Below are 25,583 nucleotides of genomic sequence, written 5' to 3' on the forward strand. Positions count from 1 at the left end.
ATTTATGTGAAGTTTCAGATATATTTTATGTTATATTCTTTTTTTGTTTTATATATGATTCACTTTGTTTTGATTTTATGTACATTATTTAGAGATTTATTGCTCAATTATATTACTTAAAATGTGGATTACTGTTATTATTAGCAACTGTATTGAATGTAGAATTTATATTGATTTTTGTTGAAGTGTAAACCACTTTGAGATTTTTTGAAATATAAAGTGGTATGCAAGTTAAAGAAATAAATAATAAAAATGTAAGATATGCTGGAGATGGGGCAGGTGGGGAGAGATAGGCTGTATAGGCAAAGCTTGTGCCACATGCTGTTTGCTGGATGTTTTAATTTGCATTCCTTGCCCGGAGCATCTTGGGTCTGATGAAAGCAGGAGTCTTCCCACAACCCCTACTTGGTGGTTTTTCAAGCCCCATTCCAACAAGTCCCCAGAGAAATTGGGCGTGTTCAGATGCCAGTATAATCTGGATCTCAGGCTTTTTGCAGATCCTTTTAATTTGGACCGTTTGCATGAAGTTTTTGCCAACGCGATTACATTCAGCTGCTTTTGCCTTTAACTCCGGATTAAATCGATACGATAAAAACCCGAAATTGCTTTTAAAATCCGGACCTGCTTCGGTGCACTTCTACCGTGTATTACCTTTTAAGCGCCTTTTTTTGGCTGCGCAGTTTCTTTGTCATTAGATCCTCCCTTTTCTCCGCCCCTTTAACTGTCTGTGGGCGTCATTTTGTTTCCTGCCATTGATGAAGCAACTTCCGGTCGCTCTTGTCTTCCTTTCTCCCACTTCCCCCCCAATACATTTCCTTCCCTGCACCTTTAAACAAGAACACATTCATCCAAACTATTCACCCTAGAATATCTAATTCTGTGAAAGCTCTCTGCATGTGATGTGAGCGGGTTTTTTCTCCACCCCTTCATTCTCTCTCTTCTGAAGCGACACCAACAACTCCCCCGAGGGTAGCAGGGAAGAGCTGGAGCTCGGGAAATTCCTTCCTCGCCCCGCCGTGAGACTCAAAACGGCAGGGGAAATGGGAGCTGCCTTGGCATCTCATCCCAGCATCTGCTCCACTCACGGAGAGCGATAATATTAAACGGTCAATGCTTCCTTTAGTAGCTGCTTTTAATATATCTCTAAAGATAATTGTTTGGGATTTTTTTATGTTTCCCAGAATGCATGCTGAGGCTTGTTCCGGGGTACCAAAAGCACACCAATCTCACGCAGGGTCAGCCTAACAGCCACAGGAGAAAGCCTGCACCGCAGGGAAGGGGGGCAACTGTAGATTCCCTTTCTTTCAAGTGCCCATTCCTCCCTTCATTTAGGGAAACAGTGCCCCTTCCCCGCCTCCGCAGTTAACATGCTAATGTGTGGGCACGGCAACAAGGAAACACTGATAGCAATAAATGCACATGCGTGTGAATGCTAAAAAGAAAAACAGCCAATTTATTCGTAGCGAGGGCAAAAGTATGTGAACTGTCAAAATCAATCGCAATGGAAAAAGCAGCATTTTTAATGTGGATCTTGGCTCATATGTGAACCAACCCATTGTCTCTGTGTCCCATGGCCTCCTCAGCTTATGCATCCCTTGCTGCCCTGCAGTTCCAAAAAAGGTGAAATAAGCAAAAGTTGGTTGCATGTGCTCTCATGGAAGTAGAATGAGGCTATAAAACTTCAAAGAGCTGCAGCTACGCCCACTCACCTAGCAATAAGCTCACTCTTATAGAGCACCCACTGGGTCATTACAGAAAAAGTAACTTTTCCAAGCTCTGCCTGCAAACAGGGCCAGCCTTACCAAGAAGCTGCATGAAGCAGTCCGCTGCAGGCAGTGGATATCAGAAGGTGTGCTGCTGTCTTGGCTTTCGTCTCCATCTCATTGGAAAAAAGGTTCCTGGGCATCAGTGCAAAAATATCCAAGGCCCCTAACAAGTCTAACCTGGCAAATAACCCAGGTTCTATAGGAAAAGTTTGGAACAGTTTTATGGACCAGCTTGCTATTCTGCATATATTGTTTAATCTGAAAGCTGCTGCATGAGCCTTTGGGCTGAGCATGTGGGATATAACTTTAGTCACAAAAATAATGAAAATAAAAACGCCTAAATAGCACGGCAACACCCTTTACTCTGCAGATAATTAAACAACAAACTTGGTAGATGGGTTGTTGGGCCTACATTGCAGCTGCTTCAGGACCCTCTTTGGGAATTCACACCCCCACCCCAATTGTGTGAGAGGGACAGGAGGTCTGTACTTGCTGGTCCAGTCCCAACACGTTGGTTGGGAAGGTCTAAACTGGGGGTGGAGAATAGGGTTGCCAGGTTCAGGGCCTGAGCCTGTATCTTTAGGAGAAGAGAAAGTCAGCCAAGCACAGGTGCTCTTGCAACACTGTAATGGGAAAAACCACAAGGTGGAATTCTCCCTTCCCTCTGCACAACTTTTAAAGATACAAAAGACCTCTTGGTTGCCAGGCCTGGCCTCCAAGAGGTGTTCTGTATCTTTAAAAGTTATGCAGGGGGAAGGGAGAATTCCACCATGTGGTTCTTCCCATTACAGGTTGCAAGAACACCTGCGCTTGGCTGACTTTCTCTTCTCCTAAAGATACAGGCTCAGTCTCAGGCCCTGAACCTGGCAACCCAAGTGGGGAAGGGATGCTTCAGACCTTCCTTATTATGCAGGATTCAAAATCACACAAGGGACCTCTCTAACATGTGGAGGAACCATGGGCCAGGCAATGGGGACATAACAAATGGTGTAGGGCCAGCAAATATGGCACAGTTCTCTCCCTTTTGGGAGTAAAGCACCAATACATGTTACAAGGAACCTGGGCCAGTGGGGCAATAGACAGAAAGGCAATCTATTCTTCCCTCTGCTGATTCCTCCTCAAAAGTGTTTGTTGTTTTTGCAGGCTTTGCTCTTCCCCGTCCTCCTTTCTCTTCCTCTCTTTGTTTTCAGTTAGTTAGTAACTGAGTACAGGCCACATGGCTGCTTCAGCATGTATGACTTTACCTTCTTGTAGTAATAAACCTTAAGTTTCTTTATTCTTTCAACTACCAGTCTTAATAGACCAGTTATTTCTGCACTCCACTGCAATATATATCTACCAAAAATTCTAACACTAACTGCATGAGTCTTTGAATGCCTAAAATAGGGCTCATGTCATATCCTATGTTGGGCACAGGCAGACAAGGAACTTCTTGTTCTCCTAGCTGGGCACTGTATCTATGACAACCTGTAATAATCACCATGGAAGTCAAGCCATATGGACAACATAGCCTGTGTTTATCTCATCCTAGTTCTGATTGGTCATATGGACTGGCAGAAGTTTAGATCAGGATGAAAAGCTTTTGGACCATTGGAATTAGAAGCACTGGAATAGCATAAACTACTTGGAGACACAGACCCTAGTACTTTTTCAGATGCTGAGTCCTTCATGTTGAGATGAAAGCAATTACAGGTAATCCTTTTGTTAATATGAATATCCAACTTGTACTCCTGTCAAGTGGGATGAAGCTACAAGGAAGGTTTTTACTTCATTGCTTGCTCATAGCAGCCCTGTAGCCATAGGGGGGAGGCAGGGAATGGGGATGCCCCCCCGAGCTGTGCTTTGCCTCCCCCTTCCAGGTTTTTTTGGGAAACTGTCTTCTTTTTAATTTGTGATATGACAGACAATGACAACCCTCCTGTTGATAGCTTGTTTTGAGAACAGGAATAATTTAAGAATAGGAGCCTCTGAAAAATTCAGTGAATAAGTGACCCTTGAAGAGTTATATATTAGAACTTTGTATTGTGGGCTTGAGTTAGACTCCACCCCTTGGACTTTCCTTTGCTCTTCTTTTCCGTTTCAATTTCAGTTGTGTACTCTACCCACCCAGCAATAAAGAAACATGTTTGTTTGCCTCAATAAGAAGTAAGAGTTTGTTTATTCTGCAGTTATTATAATGAGTAGAGCAGAATTGGGTGCCCATTGCTTAAAGGTGAAATACAGAGATAGCTTAAAGTGATCTGAAAAAATGGCTACCTTAACTTACCATTTACTCTTTTAAAGCTGTAACTATACTCATAATCATAGTGGCTATTTTTTCTTCTTTTTCTTGAGAACTTGAGGGCAAAGGACAAATTGCTGTGCACATTACAGTTAGCTAGCTAGTTGGCTGGCTGGCCATCTAGGCTGTAACTCAGGCCAAATTTCTGATTTTCCCAACATGTGTAGTTCAGCATGAGGCCTTTTTCAGGGTTTCTGGACAGAAAAATCAACCCAGCAACGTAAAAACAATCCAGTTGCTTTCCACAGTTAGTTTCCAATTGCTTAGTTAGTCCTTTATATAGCAGCCAGTTAAAAAGTTTTCCCTTGATTGTCCAAGGTCAGGAATAAAACTAGTAGGAGGGACTCTCAAGGAGTTATCAAACAAACACTAAAGTATTTATTTTCTCTCTGTCCTTCCTTAAACTTGTAGTATGGACAAGTTTGTTTTTTGGGTAGAATCTGAAACTGAGATACCAAATGCAGTGTCAAAGCCAAGCTCAGGAGCTCATGTCATTACCAAAGTAGTTCAGTTCATGAGGAAACAGAACACAGGGACAGACCACAGGTGAAAGAGAACTGTAGCTTTAGGCAAGGTCAAGCTTTTAAGTCTGGTATTCCTAGGGATCTCTCAAAAGATTAAACTTCATAATGTAAGTTAACACACTCTCTAAATGGAGGAGGGATGAGGGAGAAGGTCACTGCATTTCCCTTCCCCTGGCCTAGCCCTAATGTCCATTCCACCAGTGGGGGGGATTGGCTGGCTCCTCTCCCCCCTCAAATGCCCCACCTAGAAAAGTGGCTGCCTCACCAAACAAGGAAGGCTGGCTACAGGGCTGGCTCACAGGATTGCTTTGCATGTACTTGAGGATGCCCAAATGGTGACTTTCCATGCCCCTGAGATTGCCACAGTCTGCCTGTGCAGTATACTTCCAGCCTCAGGAGAAGCACATAAGCACTGGTTCTTCCTGATGCCATGAGGGATTTTGCTACTACTAATCTTGCCTGCAGGAGGTGCTGTTTCAGTTTCAGTAAGACCTGCATACTTACAACATTTTTAGCTTTTTCACTGGGAAGTGCTCCAATGTAAACTGATAAAAAGAGGCTTTCAGAGCCTATGAGTTCCCCAAGCATAGTGTTGCCCTTGTTGAAACAGGGTGGGTTTGCTGTGGTTTTCTTGGTTTCTTTGATTCAGTGCCTAATGCAGACTGTGGATAAAGCAGCAACTCATCTCTAAACCCGGGGATTTAGGGCAGGATTCTTTAGAAGGCCTAGTAAACAGCCCTGCACTCTCTAATCCTGGGAGCAGGTTACTACCTGCTTGCTTCATATAAACTTTGTCGGCTACAGTGATTTCATGTTGTGGTTGGGTTCCAAACATGCCCTCAGAACTGAAATGTTTATTGCAGGAGAGAAAGGATTATAAAATATCTCCTTGGAAAGAGGAGAGATGAAGAACCGAGCACCTAAATAAACACCAGAATCAGATTGCTGTTGCAAAATCATTAACAAATGACAAGACATAAAAATCCACCTTAATATCTGGGGATACAATTGCCATCAAGGTCAGGGGAAAAGATCTCCAATTCAGTTAACCAGTACTGGAATGATGGCTACATAAGCCTTAATGCAGGACAAGTACGAGAGACAGAGCTATAACAGAAAATGGGAGATCACAGAGGTGTAGTTATAAACCCAATGCCATAGTATTGATCCTGGAATAAAATGTACCATAGCAAACAACTGGCAATTGTTTTAATCTCCATACAACACATATTATGGACTGCACACAAACTCCTAGTAAGCCAAAAACAAGTTCTGGTTCCCTTGCCGTTGCTTTCTACCCACATACTCTACTTCTACAACTGCAGCCAAGCATTACGGTCAAAAAGTTGAGATACCACTGTTCAGTATTATTTGGGGTTGACTTGGAATATAGAAGCCACCATCACCAGGCCTGTTTCTTTGCACACAGCACAAAAAAGTCCCTGTCCCCATGCTCCCTACAGCTGATTTCTGAACAGAGCAAACTGTTTCAGCTGCTTAGCAGCTTCAGCAAAAAGTCTCAGCCTCTGTAACGCGAGTTGCTGTATTACGGGGACAAAACAAGGTGAGCAAATAAAGTAGACATGAATAGCTTTAAATAGTCTGCTGTTCTTGGTTAAATTGCTGGCAAATTTTAAAAAACAGAAAGAACTTAAAATGTATTGATTCAAGAGCAGGCAGTTGCTGAAACTCAACAAAGTGGAGGCAATGGAATTCCAGTGATGTATTAGCATTTGGAGGGTTATTTTGTAGCCCTGAACATCCTCCCTCTTTATTGTTGTTCGGATAAGACCACAAGAACCTGCTGGATCAGGCCAATGGCCCATCTAGTCCAGGATCGTGTTGTCACAGTGACCAACCAGATACCTATGGGAAGCCCACAAGCAGGACCTGAGTGCAAGACCACTCTCCCCCTTGTGGTTTCCAGCAACTGGTATTCAGAAGCACACTGCCTCCAACCATGGAAGTAAAGCATATCCATTATGGCCAGTAGCCACTGATAGCCTTATCCTCCATGAATTTGTCTAATCCTCTTTTAAAGCCATCCAAGCTGGTGGTCATCACTGCCTCTTGTGGGATGACAATCTCCCATGAGCATGACTTAGAAAAAAATTGGCTAGAACCCAGCTCCAAGGAACATTCAATAAATAACATTTCTGTGATGATATTTATAATTGTCTCTCAGAGTCTGAACTCCTAACACATGTGAAATCATGGGAACCACATATTCATGGGTTTAGAAACCCACGAAATGTAATGGAACTACTCTAAGTATGACTAAGTCTGGATCCAATCCATGAAGACCTTTAATGAGGAAAATCTATAGACTCGGATACCAGTTTGGAGAACGACAAAGTGTAAAGCAGCACACTGAAGAAATTGTAACTTACAAAATCTTTAAATTGTAGAGGCCTGAAAATGCTTCTCCTGGAATCTTAGTGAGTTGATTTCCAGATAGGCGCCTGTAATAAACAAAAGAGACAGGGTCAAGATAACATATCTGAAAGTCTAGTAGTGCCTTTTGTGAAAAAATATGATTATGGCCTGGAGTGAAGCAGCTTCCTTCTGAGCTAGATAGAGCTTTGTGACAAAGGTCATTTCACTATTACTAGCCATGGAAGGTGGTATCAGGCATCAAGATGCTACTCTTGGCTTTATATTCAAGATTTCATTGGCTGTGTTTGCATCTAAAGCGAAGACAAACCATAGTTTAGAGAGAATTTGCTGGCTTCTGAGGAGATCATCCATATTGCTCCTCCCTGGCAGTGAAGACTATGACTTACCATATCATCCAAAGCCAGGAATGTGGATAAGATCTCCCCTTCTTAACCACAATCTTTGTCCAAGGTTTGTCCTGTGGTTACAGCTCATGGTTAAGGAGGAAAGACCTTAAGTATGATCCTTTTTTCAGACAACATGCTAAACCAAACCTTGCTTTAGCTGCTATCCCATGCTGAGCTAAAATGCCCTGAGAGAAGCAAAGCTAGTGTGAGTTCCTCTCCGGGAACCAGCCCATTTGCACAGTCCCAGTAAGCCATACTTTAGCTTACCATGATGTGCTGACAAGGCTATCATGGTGTAGGAGTATCTGTAAGGCAGAGCTTGGAAAAGTTACTTTTTTGAACTACAGCTCCCATCAGCCCCAGCTAGCATGGCCACTGGATTCATTGTAAGTCCATTGGGAAAGGATTCAGGTATCACAAATCAATTTATTTTGAAAGCCATAAAAATGTGTTCTTATGGTTTTAAAAAAGATTAGGATCAGACGTATTCATGCAGAATACATTTCTTGAGAACTATTAGTCATGATAGCTAAAAAGAGCCTCCATGTTCAGAGACAGTGTACACCTGCATGCAAAATGCTGGGACAAATAAGAAGTGAGTGCTGTTGCCTTTCTTCTCTTCTTGCAAGCTTTCCAGTGGCATCTCACTGATCATTGCTGGAAATAGAATTTTGGCCTAAGTGGACCTTTTGGTCTGATCTAAAAAGGCTCTTCTTGTGTTCATAGGAGTCTGCAGACTTTCTGGAGTAATCCAAATGCAATGACATGGACATAATACCAGTCATCTTCCTGTGTAAAGTTTGACTGCTTTTGTGAATGTATGTATGTACATAAGTATACAAGTGTTGTATGTCTCTCTCCTTCTTGGGGATTTAAAGAAGTGGCACTCATAATTAGTCCTATAAAAGCATAAAGAGCACAGGGACATCCCTTTAATATATAGGAGCAGGTTGCAACCTGCCTTCCTTACAGTACACCATCAATGCCTGGCAGAATCTGCTGTCACTCTAGCACTCGGACTTTTGAAACAGATTCATTTGATTGATTTTCTGTTTCCCTGAAGGGGGCAACGCATCTGATGAGAGATTGTTAGAGACAAATGATGACCACTCAACACATTTCATTTTATCATTTTTTGCTCATTTACTATATGCTTCTTCTTGCTGGAATTGGGTCCTAGATTTATTTTATTTTAACTGATGGGTTTGCCCAATCATGTCCTTAGAAACCCCAATAACTTGTTGTTGTTACTACATTTACATTTCTTCCAAGGAGCTCAAGGTAGCGCACAAACATAGTTCTCCTCCTCCCAATTTTATTCTAACAACCCTGTGAAGTAGACTAGGCTGAGACACAGTGATTGGTCCTAAGTCACCCAGTGAGCTTCATAGCTAAGCAGGGATTTGAACGCAGGTCCTAGTCTGATGCTCTAACCACTACACCACAGTATAGTGCCAAAAAGTCACTCAAGTTAAGGTAGTTGGGAAATGCTGCCAGTCAGAGTAGATAATACTGAACTAGATACACCAGTGGTCTGAGTCAGTGTAAGGCAGTTTCCTATGTTCCTATGTACTTGGTAACATGCGGTGATGAGTACTGATCTGGCAATCACCTTTTGTCCACACAGCCAGGAGTAGAGTTTTCCAGAGACTCTTGTACATTATACTCAAAATGAAAGGATCAGCACTGGAGTCAGGAGGACTGGGGAGCTTCATGGATGTATAATGAAGTTTATAGGGAAAGTGTATTTTGTTCTACTTGCTCTTTGGTGGGAGGGATCTTGGGCTGTTGGCCTCGTGTACGTGCTCGCACTCTGCACCAACAGGAGACAGCAGCTGAAGCTGTCAACACTGGTTTCAGCTCCCTATCATTAATCACACAGACTATTTCGCTCTGTGCATCCTCCTGACACAATAGCATTCTATGCACATGGTCCCACTCCCTCCCCCCACTGCATTCCCAGTGTTTATTGTCAATCAGCAAAATCCATTTCTGCCCAGTTCTACAAAAGTTCCTTTGCTGACATCCTTTTGGATGATTCTTCCCATCAAAGGAAATCCAAAACTGTATGCCTTGGCTTTTGATAATTTAAGTCAGGCTTTCCCATCCTTGGGTCCCCAGATGTTGCTGGACTACAGCTCCCATCATTCCTGATCATTGGCCATGCTGGCCAATATACATCTGGGGACCCCAGGTTGGGAAAGGATGATTTAAGTTACACAAGTGGACATGCTACAGCCGTAGATCTATTCTCAGCTCCAGGGATGTGTTGTGGGCTCTTTGTTGTGCTCCTCTATTACTCTGTCTCATTACGCATTTTACACACTCATCTTTCTGCAGACAGTTTCCAAAGAGGCACACACAGCTGGACTGGCATGTGCATTGTCAAAAGAACTTCAGAGGGCATAGACAGAAGCAGTCTATATGGCCACATCCACACTATGCATTTAAAGCACTATAATACCACTTTAATAATCACGGCTTTCCCCAAAAAATCCTGGGAACTGTGGTTTGTTAAGGATGCTGTCAGTTGTTAGGAGACCCCTATTCCCTTCACAGAACAACAATTCCCAGAGTTCCCTGAGAAGAAGAGTTGGTTGTTAACCCCCTGTACTGCCTTCTGTGTCTTCTCACCAGACCAGAAAAGTCCTACTTATCATGGAAGAAAGTAGATAACCTCACCTACCATTCCCCACCAGCTGTTCTATCCTATCTCAAGAGGCAACCTCTACCTTCTTCAACTTCTTTCCATGACCCACCCTGATGCTTATAAGCCATTTGTAGGCTTAGGCATACCAATGACAGTGAGCAGTAACACTGGAACTGGGGCTGGCAGTGGGCCTTATTTGAGCATGGAGGCCTGAGCAACTGCCTGGGAATGCCAGCCTCTGACGCTGGCTCAGATCTAAACTCTGGGGAAAACTTCTGTCAGGGAACAGTCAACATGGCACCCTCCAGATGCCGTTGGACTCTCCTATCAGCCCCAGTCAGCATGGTCACATGATGGGAGTTACTCTCAAATGCAGCACAGAATATATATAAAACAAATAAACAATGGTGCAACAACATCTGGAGGACACCACGTTGGGTCTCCCTAGATTAGACAATAATGAATGAGCTTGACTAACAGGCTGATTCCATGTAAGGCAGCTTGACATATTCATTATTCAGGTACAGTATTTTACAGCTACAACAACATTCTCTTCTTAGATTTTTTACACAACCCAGGGCCTTCACCAATTTTTTTTCATGAAATACATGCACAGTTGTTCCTCATTTATTCCATGGGATTTAGATGTTACTTCCTTTGGTTGCAGGGGTATCACATTTTCCCAGAACTTAACCAGAAATACTTTATTGCTACGAAAGTGAAACTGTATCACATCAACTGTAACTGCGATTTCTGTTTGGAATAGGATTGTGTGATCTGTCATTGACCTCACTAGCAATGAATGACATGGTTCCCAATCCTCAAGCTCATACCATTGTATTGCAAAATGAAAATAAAATGGACTGTCTTCAAGTCGATTCCAACTTATGATGACCCTATGAATAGGGTTTTCATGGTAAGCGGTATGCAGAGGTGGTTTACCATTGCCTTCCTCTGAGGCTGAGAGGCAGTGACTGGCCCAAGGTCACCCAGTGAGCTTCGTGGCTGTGTGGGGATTCAAACCCTGGTCTCCCAGGTCATAGTCCAACACTCTAACTATTATGCCATGCTGGCTCTTCTACCATTGTATTACCTTCCTGCAAAAATGTAATTCCACATTATTGCTTTTATTTCTTTAGAGACTGAATGTTTCCCCTTTGGACCACATCTGTAGGGGATAGGAGCACTCTTGCCGTCCTTTGATATAACAGAAATGTATCAACAAGACTATCCCATTCCTTTTTAGCAATGCTGTACCACTTAATGGAACTTTGATTGCTTCCAAATGGGGGTCTTGATATCACAAACCGGGTGATTCAGATTCCATTTTTCTGTGTGCACGTTTGGCAAGTTAGCTTCTTTACATTTCTGGTTTTTCCCCCCAGTCATAACATGCATTCCTATTCCACCGCTTTCCAGCCACACCAGTGGGTGGAGCTTGATGGAATGTATGTGGATGGTGTTTTTCTATCCCTCCCCTCAGTCACTCCTCCCCTGCCCTCTATTAACTTTTTTCCGTTCTGGGCATGCACACAGCTATTTCCGTACCTGTGAGCATGCTTCTTAAAAAAACAAATCCAAGATGTGCACGAGAACAAACTTTACTAGCCTTATTCAGTTAATTATAATGAGCAAACTTTACTAGCCTTATCCAGTCAATTATAATGTTTCACAGTGGACAATGCGGCAATGGTCAACAGAAGGTCATGCTTTGGAGGAGGAAGGGCAAAATCCATTTCTATTTGGTTTTAAAAACTAATACTGAAAACTTGCACAACAGTGAAACAGTAATAAGGAGGTGTTGTCTAAGACCTCCATATTAAAAATAAATAAAAAGCCGTATGTATGAACTGCAGTTACTCTCCAAGGGAATCCCCCACATTTACTGTGTGGAGATCTTCAGAGCATATCTTCTCCAAACTAGTCATGAAGTAATCAATGGAAGTAGGTTTCTTTCCCTTTGTGTTGGGGGCCCCTGTAAACAAAATGGCAAGGTTGTGCTCAGGTGAGGAGCAAACAGAAGGAGGGGTTTGGTGATAAGAGACCACCCACCTAAACATATCCACACACATGGAAAACTACCTACCCCCAAGACTGCACTAACAAGCTTCCACACCAGAAGTGACTACAGATGTATAACAGGTTATTTTTACGTATTACATTTTCCATGGTAAGGGGAAAACGTGAAAGAAATGTGAAAAATATGTAGGCTGGCATTTTGATAATGGCAATGTCATGTGGACACAGCTAAAAACTTGTGCGCATGAGCAGTGCTGATTCTAAAATAAAGTTCTGTCTGGAAGCACCCTTTGAATTTATTTTTAAACTGTAGTTATTTGGAGGCTGTGTACTCCCTGTTAGGACACATCTCTTCTGATTTTTAAAAGCAGTGAATGGCTACCACCCTTGCAGCCTATCTCCTTCTTCCTTTCCATTATGTTGGATGCAACACATCACTGGTGGTTTGGATCAGCTAACGCAAAGTATAGCTTCAGAGGGAAAGTATTGATTTGGAGATGAGGGTCAGATAAGACCTATATGAACCAAGCATTTGGAAGGAGTATAAGCAGATTATTTAAATGTTGCACATATCACCTTGTCCCACATTGCCTGTTCATGTTATGCATATCAACTTGCCCCAGAATTTGGAAAAGAAATGCCACATCATGAGGCTATATAATCTCATTATACTTACAGTTCTTCTAGAAAACGCAGATGGTGGAAGTTACCAGGCAGAAGTTCACTGATGTTGTTCATGCTCAGATCACTGAAGACAAAAAGAAATAAAACAAAAATCAACATAAACAAAACATAAACTTATAGGATCCAGTCTGGCCTGCAAAAATGGTCCCTCATGTGAGCTCTGCTCAGAGCCAGACGAAACAGCATACAGAAGAGAATGCAAGGAACATCACAGCGATCTATCCCATGACACAGGCTCAACCATGAAAGAAGGATGTGGTGGTGGTGCTTCCTGGACAAAGGGGCTGTTATTAACCAGATAATCCTAGGAGAGCAACACTCCCTGCCAGCTTTGGCCACTCCCTGATAGGGATGGGGAGAAATTCAATTTAGTTTGCATTTACAGGTGAACCTACAAAATTTGCACTTTCTCAAACAATACATGAAGCAAAGCATGGCCATTGTTCAAAATTCGCACCTTCCTGAATTTTGCAATGCAGTGCTATAGCCAAGTAACGTGTACAAAAATGCATAGACCAGGGTACAGTATGCATAAAAATGCATATATGAGTGAGCATAGCATACTAAAATGTATTCTGTCAGGGAAGACTGTGTATAAATGTGTATATTTGGAGAGATGTATGCTACAATGCTGATGAACTTTCATGAGGACTTTTTTTTTTTAAATCACAAACTGATGTGGAATGTGGAGAACTGAATTTCAGGCTGGAACAATGAAAAATGGAGAGAAACCTAAATTGACATATTCACCCATCTGTTCTCCCTGCCAACAGAAGTCACAAGGAGGAACTTCTCTTATTTTGCCACGGTACCAAAGGCACAGCCACTCTCTTCCATTAATTTTGTGAAAATATTCCTTATGAACACTTTTCCCATCCAGTGAATGGATGGGAAGGAATAGGCTGAAACTAAATCCCGACAAGACCGAGGTGTTGCTCGTGGGAGACAGGGGCAGGTTGGGGGATATAGACCTGGTGTTCAATGGGGTAAAATTGCCCCTAAAAGACCAGGTCCGCAGCCTCGGGGTCATTCTTGACTCCCAGCTGTCCATGGAGGCTCAGGTTTCGGCAGTGAGCCGGGCAGCTTGGTATCAATTACATCTGATAAGGAGACTGCAACCCTACCTTCCTGCCCATCTGCTCCCACGGGTGATACATGCTCTGGTCTTCTCCCGCTTAGACTACTGTAATGCACTCTACGTGGGGTTACCCCTGAAAACGGTCCGGAAATTGCAACTGATACAGAATGCGGCGGCACGTTTGATTAAGAACAGCCGTCGCCGTGATCATATCACTCCGGTGTTAGTAGATCTACACTGGCTACCAGTTGTTTACCAGGCCCAATTCAAGGTGTTGGTGTTGACCTTCAAAGCCCTATATGGTTTCAGCCCAGTTTATCTGAAGGAGCGCCTCCAGCATCACCAATTATGCCGCCTGACGAGATCAGCCACACAAGACCTTCTCTCGGTCCCACCAGTTAAGATGGCGAGGCTGGTACAGACCAGAGAGAGGGCATTTTCGATTGTGGCCCCTACCCTCTGGAATTCCCTTCCTTTTGATCTTCGCCATGCCCCTTCCCTGATAAGTTTCCGCCGGGCTTTGAAGACCTGGCTGTTCAGGCAGCCCTATGGGATTTCTGCGGTGGGTTGCTTTTAATACTGGTACATTAATTACTGTTTTGGTTTTCATTGGTTTTTATTGTATTTTACTGTGTAAATGTACGTCGCCTAGAGTGGCCTTTAATTCGGCCAGATAGGCGACTCATAAATAAAATTTTATTATTATTATTATTATTTGCCCTGTGAAATATAATTGGCTCCTTCCCTTGCTATTTTTCACCATTTGTTGAAGCCATTTTTATTCTGGAAGACTTTGCTGTATATCATGCTTTTATATTTGGATGTTAACTACTGATCCAGTCTCTTTGGCTGATTGTTGTATATTCTTGTTTTATAATATCGCAAGCTACCGTATGTGGAACTTTTCACTAAAAGGCAAGGATATATTTAAGGTTTTACTTAATTATTAAATAAAGCAAATAGAATATTATCAACTTCTAAGTCTCTTCTTCTGTATGCCTGACTCCACATCAGAAGTGTGGAAGTGGAGGGGGGGAAAACACATGCCAGTGTGACTAAGCAAAGCCTTTATGTCTCAAATCTGTCTCAGCACTCAGACTGTACTTAGCCTTTAATGACATTTAACAGCATTTGGGATCTTTTAAATGCCGTTCTGCTGTTTTGTATATTTTATCTCAATTTTTATATGCTGGTCTTAATTTCCTTATCTGCTGCTTTTATGATCTTGTATAATGTTGTTGGGCAGCTGTTTTGTTTTTGATTTTGTCATATTTTAGAGCTTTATTTTAAGCCAACTTGAGGTCTTTGACAATAAGATGGGATATAAATACTGAAACCAAACAAACAAGCAAATACTCTACCAACCCCCTTATAAAATTTGTTTTGGTCTTTGCCCATCCCCATGCCCAAGATAATTTCTTCAGGTTTCCCATACACAGTTTCTCTCTCCCCGAAGAACTGTGCACAGGGTTTTAATTGGCTTTTTAAAATAAACACTGGATTTATGCAGTGCTTTTGTGCATGTATACTTGCTTCAAAAAATTGATGCAGCATGCTGCATGCAGGGGAAAAAAGAAGAGAAACTTGAAACAGATTTCAGGGATTTTGTAGTTGTCATGTCTAAGGATTATGATGTAGCCAGGCATATAGCTTTGTCTGCTAGTCGACAAAAACTGTAATGTGAAAATTCACTGGAAAAAGTTTTATTTTTAAAAGGTGGAAAGGTTCCAACACTGAAGGATGGGAGGATAAAACAATGGCTGGGAAGGTTTGGTCCACATTATAATGGCAAAAGCTTATACCTTTTAGCCAAACATCTATTATTGCAAATGGACAGTGGAAGAACATGGGGTGTGGTAGAATACACTCCCTCCTCATGTGAATATCAACACTGTTTAGGTGAAAGGCAGCTGGGCATCTTACTGAAGTGATGGGTGGTTGTGACGCCCTTCCCTGGCTCTCTCTGTCAGGTTCCTACCTGCTCGTGCCTACTGCCTTTCACTAGGCACCACCAGGGACTCCACCAGTCCGGACTGTCCTTTTTTATGGTTTCTCTCTCCGCTCTAGCACAGATCTCAATAGATCCCCCTGCTAGGCAGCACCACCAGTCACGTTCTACAACCAATGTTCCCAGAGACCTTGCCTGAGTCTCTCTATCCAGTTACATTCATGACTGCGTGCCTATGCTGTTCCCAACCCCCTTGTATCAATGCAGATAACTCATAACTCGGGGTTGCTCTGGATACTTATAATGTTATCTTCTCCTCTTCACCGCTGCCACCATTTGTTACTGTTTCCCTTCAGCCTTGGTTATTACCTTACCCTCCCTTCTGGTCTGTGAAATCCCAGCCAAGGATCAGGCCTTCGGTAAACCAAAATAGTATTTATTAAATAACATTAATAACAAGATAACTTTGATAATGATTTACAAGCTTATGGTTTCATCTGTTACTGTGATATTTGACTTATTACTAATCCGAACTCCACCTCCCTCTTTCTCCACACTCTCCTGACATACACCAACTCACACCCACCTCCAAACTCCACCAAAACAACCCACTCACGTCCACCCAGATTCAACCGTCATCCTTCCATTTATACTCTCAGCCATCCAAACACTCAGCCAATCATCCAGCATTCTACTGCTCATTTACTCCCCCCTCCTCTTTCATTCTACTTACCATGTATCTTCTATACAAACAGCACTTACCATATATACATTAATACAGGAACATCACATTCCCCCCCCCTAAAAATAACGGCAGAGTATTATTCCTGCTCTAGGATTCATACGCCGCGTTAACAATAAAACCAAGTCTTTATGGGGAAAATGTCTTTTTTGTTCCTACGTCTGCGTCACATCACTGCAGTCCCGGCCACTTGCCTTGAAAGTCCATCGGCCAATACACTGTCCTTGCCTTTTATGAACTGGAAGTCCACTTGATAGTCTTGTAGGGCCCAGGACCACCTCTGCAGCATAGTGTTATGGTTTTTCATAGTCTGTAACCATAACAAGGCCCAATGGTCAGTCGTCACGGTAAATCTTCGTCCCCACACGTATGGGCGCAACTTGTTCAGTCCCCACACGACCGCTAGGCACTCCTTTTGGACCGACGAATAGTTTTTCTCCCTCGGCGTCAGCTTGCGACTCAGATACGCCACTGGATGTCTGGTGCCTTCTCTCTCCTGCAGCAAGACGACTCCCAGCACGAGGTCAACGATGAATGGTTGCTCATAGTCTGGTGCTATTAATATAGGTCCTTGGCACAAGGCTTGCTTCAGCAGATCAAAAGCCTTCTGACATTCATCCGTCCATACCACATGCTCAGAACACGTTTTCTTTGTCAACTCATGCAAGGGGGTTGCTATTTCCCCAAATTCTTTCACAAACTTTCTATAAAAACCAGCCACACCTAGAAATGCCCTAAGTTGTTTTTTAGTTAAGGGGATAGGCCACGATTGTATTGCCTCCACCTTGCTCCACAAGGGGGTGATTTTCCCACTCCCCACCTTATGTCCTAAATAGATTACTTCCTTCAGCCCAAACTGGCATTTCTTAGCTTTTATTGTGAGGCCTGCTTTTCTTAAGGCCTCTAATACTGTTGTCAGGTGTTGGACATGCTCAGGCACCGACTTGCTAAAAATGGCCACGTCATCGATATAGGCCACTGCAAAATCTGACATGCCTCGCAACACAGTATTAATTAGCCTCTGAAACGAACTTGGTGAGTTCCTTAGTCCCATGGGTAAAGTCACAAACTCATATAACCCATCTGGTGTACTGAAGGCAGTTTTGGCTCTGGATTGTTCGTCTAGTTCCATCTGCCAAAATCCTTTACAGAGGTCTATAGTAGACATAATGGTTGCTGCCCCCAATAACTCTAACACTGCGTCCACCCTAGGCATAGGATACACATCTGGGACAGTAATTTTATTGATTAACCAATAATCAATACAAAATCTTGTAGTTCCATCTTTTTTCGGAACCAGGACAATACTTGAGGCCCAGGGACTGATGGATTCCCTGATCACTCCTAGTTCCAGCATATCTTCGACCTCCTTTTTAATTTCACTCAAAACTTTCCCATTCACACGGTATGGAACAGATCTGATTGGGGCATGATTTCCAGTATCAATGGAATGTCTGGCTATACTGGTTCGGCCAGGTTTATTACTAAAGAGATCTCCATAGTTTTTCAAAACTCTCAGAATCTCTTCCTTTACTTCTTCTTTCACCTCCTCCGACCATTCCACTTGATCTACCCCTCCTTTGTCTTTGCTTTCCTGTACCAAATCTGGAAGTTCAGGCCCACTTCCCTCAGGGAATAAGGTAACTTGCAACACCTTTGCATCCCTGGTATGGTAAGGTTTCAATATATTTACATGAACCACTTTGTTTTTGTTTAATTGGTCTGTGGTAATTACATAAGTCACTGTGTCAAGCTTTTCTCTTATGGTATATGGTCCCTCCCAGTTAGCCTGTAATTTATCATGTTTCCTGGGTATGAATGCCATAACCATATCTCCCACATCATACACACGTTCCCTAGCTGTTCTGTCATACCAGTAACTTTGCCTCTGCTGAGCTTGACTTAAATTGTTTTGCACAACTTCCATCATTTGTTTCACTGGTTCACATTCATCCTTTCTCTCAGCAGGCATCCACAGTCTATATAAAATCCCATTCTCACACACAATTTGATTCCTCAGCTTGTCAGTAAACGGAATCTTTTGTGTCAGGGCTTGCTCCTTTATTTGCTTCAAACTTGTATCCCTATTCAGTTCTTCCCTGAACTGCTCTGCCTCTTCACTAGAGACCATTTGATACAAGTTGTTTCTTTCAGCAGGCCTTCCAGGGGTTGCTATGGTGACCGTAGGCTCGAAAACAGGTTCCACCCTGTTTCCTTCAGCCCCTTTTAACATGGCTTCTGTTTCTCTGCCAAGTTGTTGTCTGGTTACCACATATATTTTTCCTTGTGCCCCCATTACATCTCTTCCCAGTATCACTGGCTCTTCTTGTTGGGCATTAATACCCACTTTATATTTTCCCTCTCTGCCTCTCCACTGCATTTTCACTAGGGCCATAGGTAAGCTTTCTGGTTTACCCCTCACTCCTTGGATAGTCACCGTTTCCTGAGGTAATATTTCCTCAGATTTTATTAAATCTGGCCTCAGTAACGTCTGAGCAGCACCAGTATCAAGCAATGCCCAATAATTTGCCCCTTGTACACTCACTTCCTCTCTCAGACTTGAATCAAGGTCTTTTACTTCTGTCCAGTTTATCTGGCAGAACTGAACCTTTTTCGTTGTTAGATCTTTTGGTTCTGTTTTTACTGCCCTTGCCTGAGCAGGATTACTAATGGGGTTGGCAACCTCACATTGAAAACGTAGGTGCCCCGGTCTACCACATTTATAGCATAATTTCTCCTCCATTTTAGGGTACACAGATCCACTCTGGGGTGTCCTGTGCCCTTCAGATTTTACTGGAGGACTCACTCGCTGTGGCACCACATCCTTTTTGCCGCCATTATATGGTCTGGGTTTAAACTTTCTTGATGTTTTCCCCACCCAGCCAGTTCTATTGGAGGCAAAGTGATCCGCCATCTCTGCGGCCTCCTGCACCGATGTAGGGGAACGGTCTTTGACAAGGAGCCTTATTTCTGGTGGTAACTGATGGAATAATTGATCCAGTATCATGAGGCTTTTCACCTCTTCCACTGACTGTGCTTTGGCACTACTCATCCACTTTCCAAATATATCCATCAACTTTGCTCCCAGTTCAACAAAAGACCTCCCTGCTTGGATCTGACAGTTTCGGAATAACTTTCTAAAATAGTCAGGTCCCAGTCTGAACCTTTTGTATACTGCCTCTTTAAACTCGGCATATGTGACAGGCTTGTCTGAGGGGAAATATTGGTATACCTCTGCCAACTCCCCCTTGATCAAGTTCGATAAATATTGCATATATTTATCCTCTGGTAGCCCCCACATTTGAGCCGCTTTTTCAAAAGTGCTGAGGTAAATTTGTGGATCTTGTCCAGGCTCAAACACTGCAAAATCTTTCGGTGTCACCTTTATTTTAGTTTCATTTCTGTCCTTTCTTGTTTCATCAGAATGAAACTTCTCTCTTTCAAACTTTAACTTTTCCACCTGTAATTCAGCATCCAATGCTCATTGCTTCTCCCTCTCCTCAAACCCCATTCTCATTCTCTCAATTTCCAACTCCTGCTGTTTTTCCTTCTCTTCCGTTTCAAAGACCCTCTGCTTGTCTTTTTCCTCAGCCTCCCTCCTCAATCTCTCAGTTTCCAACTCCCGCTGTTTTTCCTTCTCTTCCGTTTCAAAGACCCTCTGCTTGTCTTTTTCCTCAGCCTCCCTCCTCAATCTCTCAGTTTCCAACTCACGTTCCCATCTTAACTTCTCTCTCAAGTACTCTATATAAGCGGGATTGCTTGAATACCCTTCTGGGGTCTCTTCCCTGACAGGTTGTTTTTGCTGGACAGTTGTAAAAGCTATTAGTGCTACCCTCAGTTCATCTACCCCTTTACCCTCGTGAGGTAAATTGAATGTTATGCACTTCTCCACCAGCTCCTCTCTTTTCATTTTTATATATTCAGCCATGGTGTTGGAGTTCACTCACTCTTTTCCACACACTCTTTGCCAGTCACTCTCACAAGTAATCTTTATTTGTTATTTCTGTTTGCCACACCACTGTTAGGGACTCTCTTTTGTCCGTATCCCACCGCTACAGCCAACACCTGTGACGCCCTTCCCTGGCTCTCCCTGTCAGGTTCCTACCTGCTCGTGGCTACTGCCTTTCACTAGGCACCACCAGGGACTCCACCAGTCCAGACAGTCCTTTTTTATGGTTTCTCTCTCCGCTCTAGCACAGATCTCAATAGATCCCCCTGCTAGGCAGCACCACCAGTCACGTTCTACAACCAATGTTCCCAGAGACCTTGCCTGAGTCTCTCTATCCAGTTACATTCGTGACTGCGTGCCTATGCTGTTCCCAACCCCCTTGTATCAATGCAGATAACTTATAACTCGGGGTTACTCTGGATACTTATAATGTTATCTTCTCCTCTTCACCGCTGCCACCATTTGTTACTGTTTCCCTTCAGCCTTGGTTATTACCTTACCCTCCCTTCTGGTCTGTGAAACCCCAGCCAAGGATCAGGCCTTCGGTAAACCAAAATAGTATTTATTAAATAACATTAATAACAAGATAACTTTGATAATGATCTACAAGCTTATGGTTTCATCTGTTACTGTGATATTTGACTTATTACTAATCCGAACTCCACCTCCCTCTTTCTCCACACTCTCCTGACATACACCAACTCACACCCACCTCCAAACTCCACCAAAACAACCCACTCACGTCCACCCAGATTCAACCGTCATCCTTCCATTTATACTCTCAGCCATCCAAACACTCAGCCAATCATCCAGCATTCTACTGCTTATTTACTCCCCCCTCCTCTTTCATTCCACTTACCATGTATCTTCTATACAAACAGCACTTACCATATATACATTAATACAGGAACATCACAGTGGTCCCATATGTATCAATTTGGCAGTGAAACGGGGCCACTCAAAAATAGGATATTGGTTTCTTCATAGCATGGAGATGCCCCCCTCCCAATATTTTTATTAGTTTGTAAATTTAAAAAAGGTGATTTAAAAAACAGAACACCAAAAATATTCCAACCTGGAAATTTGGTGACTTCCACTTATTGAACATTGAGGACAGTTGGCCCATGAAAAGGGAGATGGACTTGGCCTGCTTGAGCCACTATTACCTTATAATATCCTGGAGGGGAAATTAGGGTTAGGGAGGGTTTGTGCTCCCCATGGAAGTTAAATAAACTCTCATCCTCGTGCTATACAGGGAGATATCAAGAGAGAGGAAAGGAAAAATGTGTCTCTTTTCCTTTCTCTTCTCTATCCCTAGATGCCCCCAAAACACTAGAAGGTTCTTCTTAGATGGTCGGAAATCTCCCACTAGTTATTTATTTTGTATCTTCCTTTCAGCCAGAGAACACCCCCAGGGTGGTTCACAATTAAGTACAAAAAATCAAACAAAAACAAAAAAAATGAAAAATTAATTAAGACATCCTCCCCCAAATTACCACCCTCCTCTTCACAGATGGCGGGGTCCCCTGCAGGAGAAAGTCCACCAATGATATCAACACACAAGCAGATTAGCTTAGCAATAGGGATTGCTTCAGAGACTCATATCCTAAACCATTTAAGCCCTGACCCTTCGAATACTGCTTGGAAGTGGATTGGAAGCCAATTAAGTTCTTTAAACTCAACTTCTAGTCCAGTTAGTATTCTAGTGGCTCTATTCTGAACAAGCGATAGTTTCTAATCAATCTTCAAAGGCAGCACCATACATAGTGATCTTGGATGTTTCTAGAGAAGGAATTGCAATGGCTAAGTTATCTCTGTCCAGGGAGGACCACAGGTGGTGAAAAGTGCTCCATGCCAAAGAAGTTACTTGGGTCTAGTGACAAAGATGGATCTAAGAGCATGCTCAGATTTCAAACCTGACCCTTTCGGAGTGCAACCTCATTTAGAATAGCCTGAGGAGTCAAATCATCTGGTCACATCACCTCCATTTTGTCAATTTACTGACTGTCACCCAGTCCCTCACCAGTTTCAGACACTGCTTTAGTACTTCCACCAACTAAGTTGACTTAGATAAAAATGAGACATAGAGTTGGGTGTCATCCATGTATTGATGACATCTCACCACCAAACCTGGATGATTTCCCACAGCAGTTTCCTGTAGATATTGTAAAGCGTGAGGGACAAGGTGGAACCCTACAAGACCCCACAGAAAAACTGCCATGGGGCCAAACAACTATCCCCCATGAAACAACTGAAACATTATTTAATAAAGGGTAATACATTTCAGGTGTCACAAGAGTCTTTTCTTTTTGTATCATTCAAGAATACTTGGAAATGGCCACTACCCATTTGAGATCTTACCCAAGAAAGTGAAATTTGTGACCAGTCAAATTGTTGTTAAAATCCTCGAGTGCAAGGAGTATTCAGGCAGTGAAGGTGGACTCTTTGGACGTGGTTGGGCCTATTCTTATCACAAGAGGAATTAATTACCCCTTGGGTTCAACTGGTCAGTACCTTTCTTCTGAATGCATCAGCCATTAAGGTTAAAGGTCAAGTGGACGTGTGTTAGCCTGCATACCTCTGAACACCTCATCTGCATATCTTCAGGCATGAAAATCCTCTCTTAGAAGACTAAGTGTTCTGGACACACTCATCAACTGAACTGTAGAACCAGTGTCATACAAGTTGCGGCAACTGCAAACAATTTTACCATTTTTGACAGAGCATGCTTTCAAGTGCACTTGTAGATTTCCCTGTGTCCTAAAGTAGTCTCCAAAGCATTTGGAAACACTCCATCAGAAGACCCCCCAGTGGATGTAACAATGGTGGAAACTGCTTCTGCTTTGGGACTATCTCCGCTGCCACAAAGGCATAATATGAATGCTTGATCACATTCACAATGAGTTTTATGCCACCTGCATTCTAGCTGTTTCCCTATCTGCTTCATCACTCCAAGCAAACTTATAAACCAGGGAGCTGACTAGGCAAAACACTACAGCAGTCTTTTCAACCACCTGAGGCACTTCCATATTATGTAGCATATGACTAGGGCTATGACAAGAGCATGGGCCATGCTTGTGGAAAACTCTTCAAAGGCGCTCAGGAATACATCAGATTCTATCAGCCTCAAGGGGAAGATACCACCCCTGTGGAGGGTAGAAGCAGCTATGATCTGTCCACAACAAAGGGATCAACGAAAACTCCCCAAGATCCAGACTAGCAGTTACCTGCTCAGTCAAAAGCACTGGGTCAAGACTCAAGACTGAGTAGGGCTGATGACATGTTGAGACAACCCACTGCTTGTCAACACAATCATGAAATTCTCAGCTGCCCCAAACAAGATAGCCTCTGCATGAATATTGATATCCCTTAGAACAGGGATGGAGACCACCTGGCCTGTAGGCCCAATTAGGCCTGGCACATGTCTAAATTTGGTCCATGAGGCCATTTCCCGCAAACTATGCTCACCTGCCCCATACCAAACATCATATGTGACATCAGAGGTGAGGCAGGAAGAAATAGGCTGCCAATGCACAATCAGGAGCATACAGTGAAGCTTGTTGTCACTGCTAACCAGCTGATTGGCAGTGACAGCAAGCCTGCTGGAATCAACTGCACTTCTGAGCTTCCCATTAAATCATGGATGATAAAGTGTTTTTTTAATGGACTGACCTGGCAATAAGTTGAGTTAGCTAGCTAGCTAGCTAGGGTGCACAGTAGAGCAGGAAGGAAAGCAGTGCCCCAGGATCTCAAGGGAGGGGATGAAGGAAGGTGAATGCCCAACTGCCACCGGGAGAGGGTTGGTGTCTGGAAAGGAAGAACTCCAAAGACTTGGGAATAGCTAGGAACTCAGCATGAATGGGAGAGAATCTCTTCTTTGCCCACAAATCCTCCTGCAGTAAAAGTGGGGCTCAGCCATGAAGGACAAACAAACATCCAGATCACTTAGTGGAAGCACTGAGACAAGAAGAAATTCTACATCTTTAGTGTCTGCATTACCATGATGATCTGGGCCAGTGAGTATGCCTTCACACATCTGGACATGGCTGCAGGTCCAGAAGAGGAAGAGTCTGTACAACTGGAGCTTCCTCACTTTCGTCAAGATCCTGTAGACGGAAAGGATGGGCAATCCCCACTGGGGCTTCTTGGTGAACATCTTCACCTTGATCTCAGTTCAGTGCTATATAATGACATATATGCTCACCCACAAGTACATCTCTCACTGCACCAGCAGCAATGCTCTCAAATTGCTGGTGGCAATAAATAAATAACCTGAAAACACCACTAGGCCTGAAGGCAAGCTGGAAGGGCAACTTAACTCACTGAGGGTGGTTGTGGGGTGGGGAGGAATGGACGAGAGGCTAGGCAAAGGTTTTGACCCACCTGGTCTGTCCACCTGACATGTCATATTTCTCCCTGCCTGTAATTGTTTTAATTACAGCTCCTCCCTATCCACAACCATTATTCCCAATGTCTCCTGAATTCAGGTGTTTTTTGTTGATTGAAATGAAACCAAAAAAGGACCACTGATAAACAAAATGGATGTTCCATCATGTTTGAAGGAAGCCCTAGAGATGCAGAAATAACAACAACAATAACAATAACCAACCACTCAGAAGAGAAAACCCGCACCAAAGACTTAAAAGCCTACTGCATGCCTGACTCATTCAGCTTGATCATCATTATCTCCTGTTCCAATCAGGACCCATGCAAGAGGCTTTCCAATAGCCTTATGCTGGCTAATAGCTGTACATGCAGGGCAGAGAAGCAGGAGGGAAGAGGAGGGAGGATGGAAGGAGGGAAGGGAGCAAGAGACAGGAGGAAAAGGCAAACAAGGAAATAACACAAGCAGAGGGGCAGGAACAAAAGCAGAGGGTTTGGGAACAGGGCAGGATGATGGAGCAATAATCTGGGGAAGAGAAGCGAGAGGGTTCACCCCGGTCACACTCACAACACATTTTGTTAAATTCATATTTTTTAAAAGTGATGGAATACAAATAAAATACCACCCAACACATAACGTGCATAGCATATAAAGTGCATAGGAAACAAGGTAACTTTTTCGCAAATTATTAGTTGGGAGTAGGGTTGCCAGGCGCAGGGCCAATGATTCTATATCTTGCAACACTGTAATGGGAAAAACCACTAGGTGAAATTCT

The 25,583-nt window shown here is 43.1% G+C and overlaps 1 protein-coding gene across 3 annotated transcripts in view; it reads right to left on the reverse strand.

Annotated features, from left to right (window-relative positions):
- The window catches only part of LGR6 (leucine rich repeat containing G protein-coupled receptor 6), a 269,354-nt gene that overhangs the window by 144,657 nt on the left and 99,114 nt on the right, over positions 1-25,583 (reverse strand). For all 3 annotated transcript variants that reach the window (XM_061631835.1, XM_061631837.1, XM_061631836.1), the window contains exons 2-3: positions 12,700-12,771; positions 6,962-7,033 (exon numbers count right to left, since the gene is read on the reverse strand). In XM_061631835.1, coding sequence (XP_061487819.1) covers positions 6,962-7,033; positions 12,700-12,771 — 144 coding nt within the window. The remainder of the gene's footprint in view (positions 1-6,961; positions 7,034-12,699; positions 12,772-25,583) is intronic.

This window comes from Rhineura floridana, chromosome 6 (genome assembly GCF_030035675.1).
Source record: "Rhineura floridana isolate rRhiFlo1 chromosome 6, rRhiFlo1.hap2, whole genome shotgun sequence".
NCBI classification, from domain to species: Eukaryota; Metazoa; Chordata; class Lepidosauria; order Squamata; family Rhineuridae; genus Rhineura; species Rhineura floridana.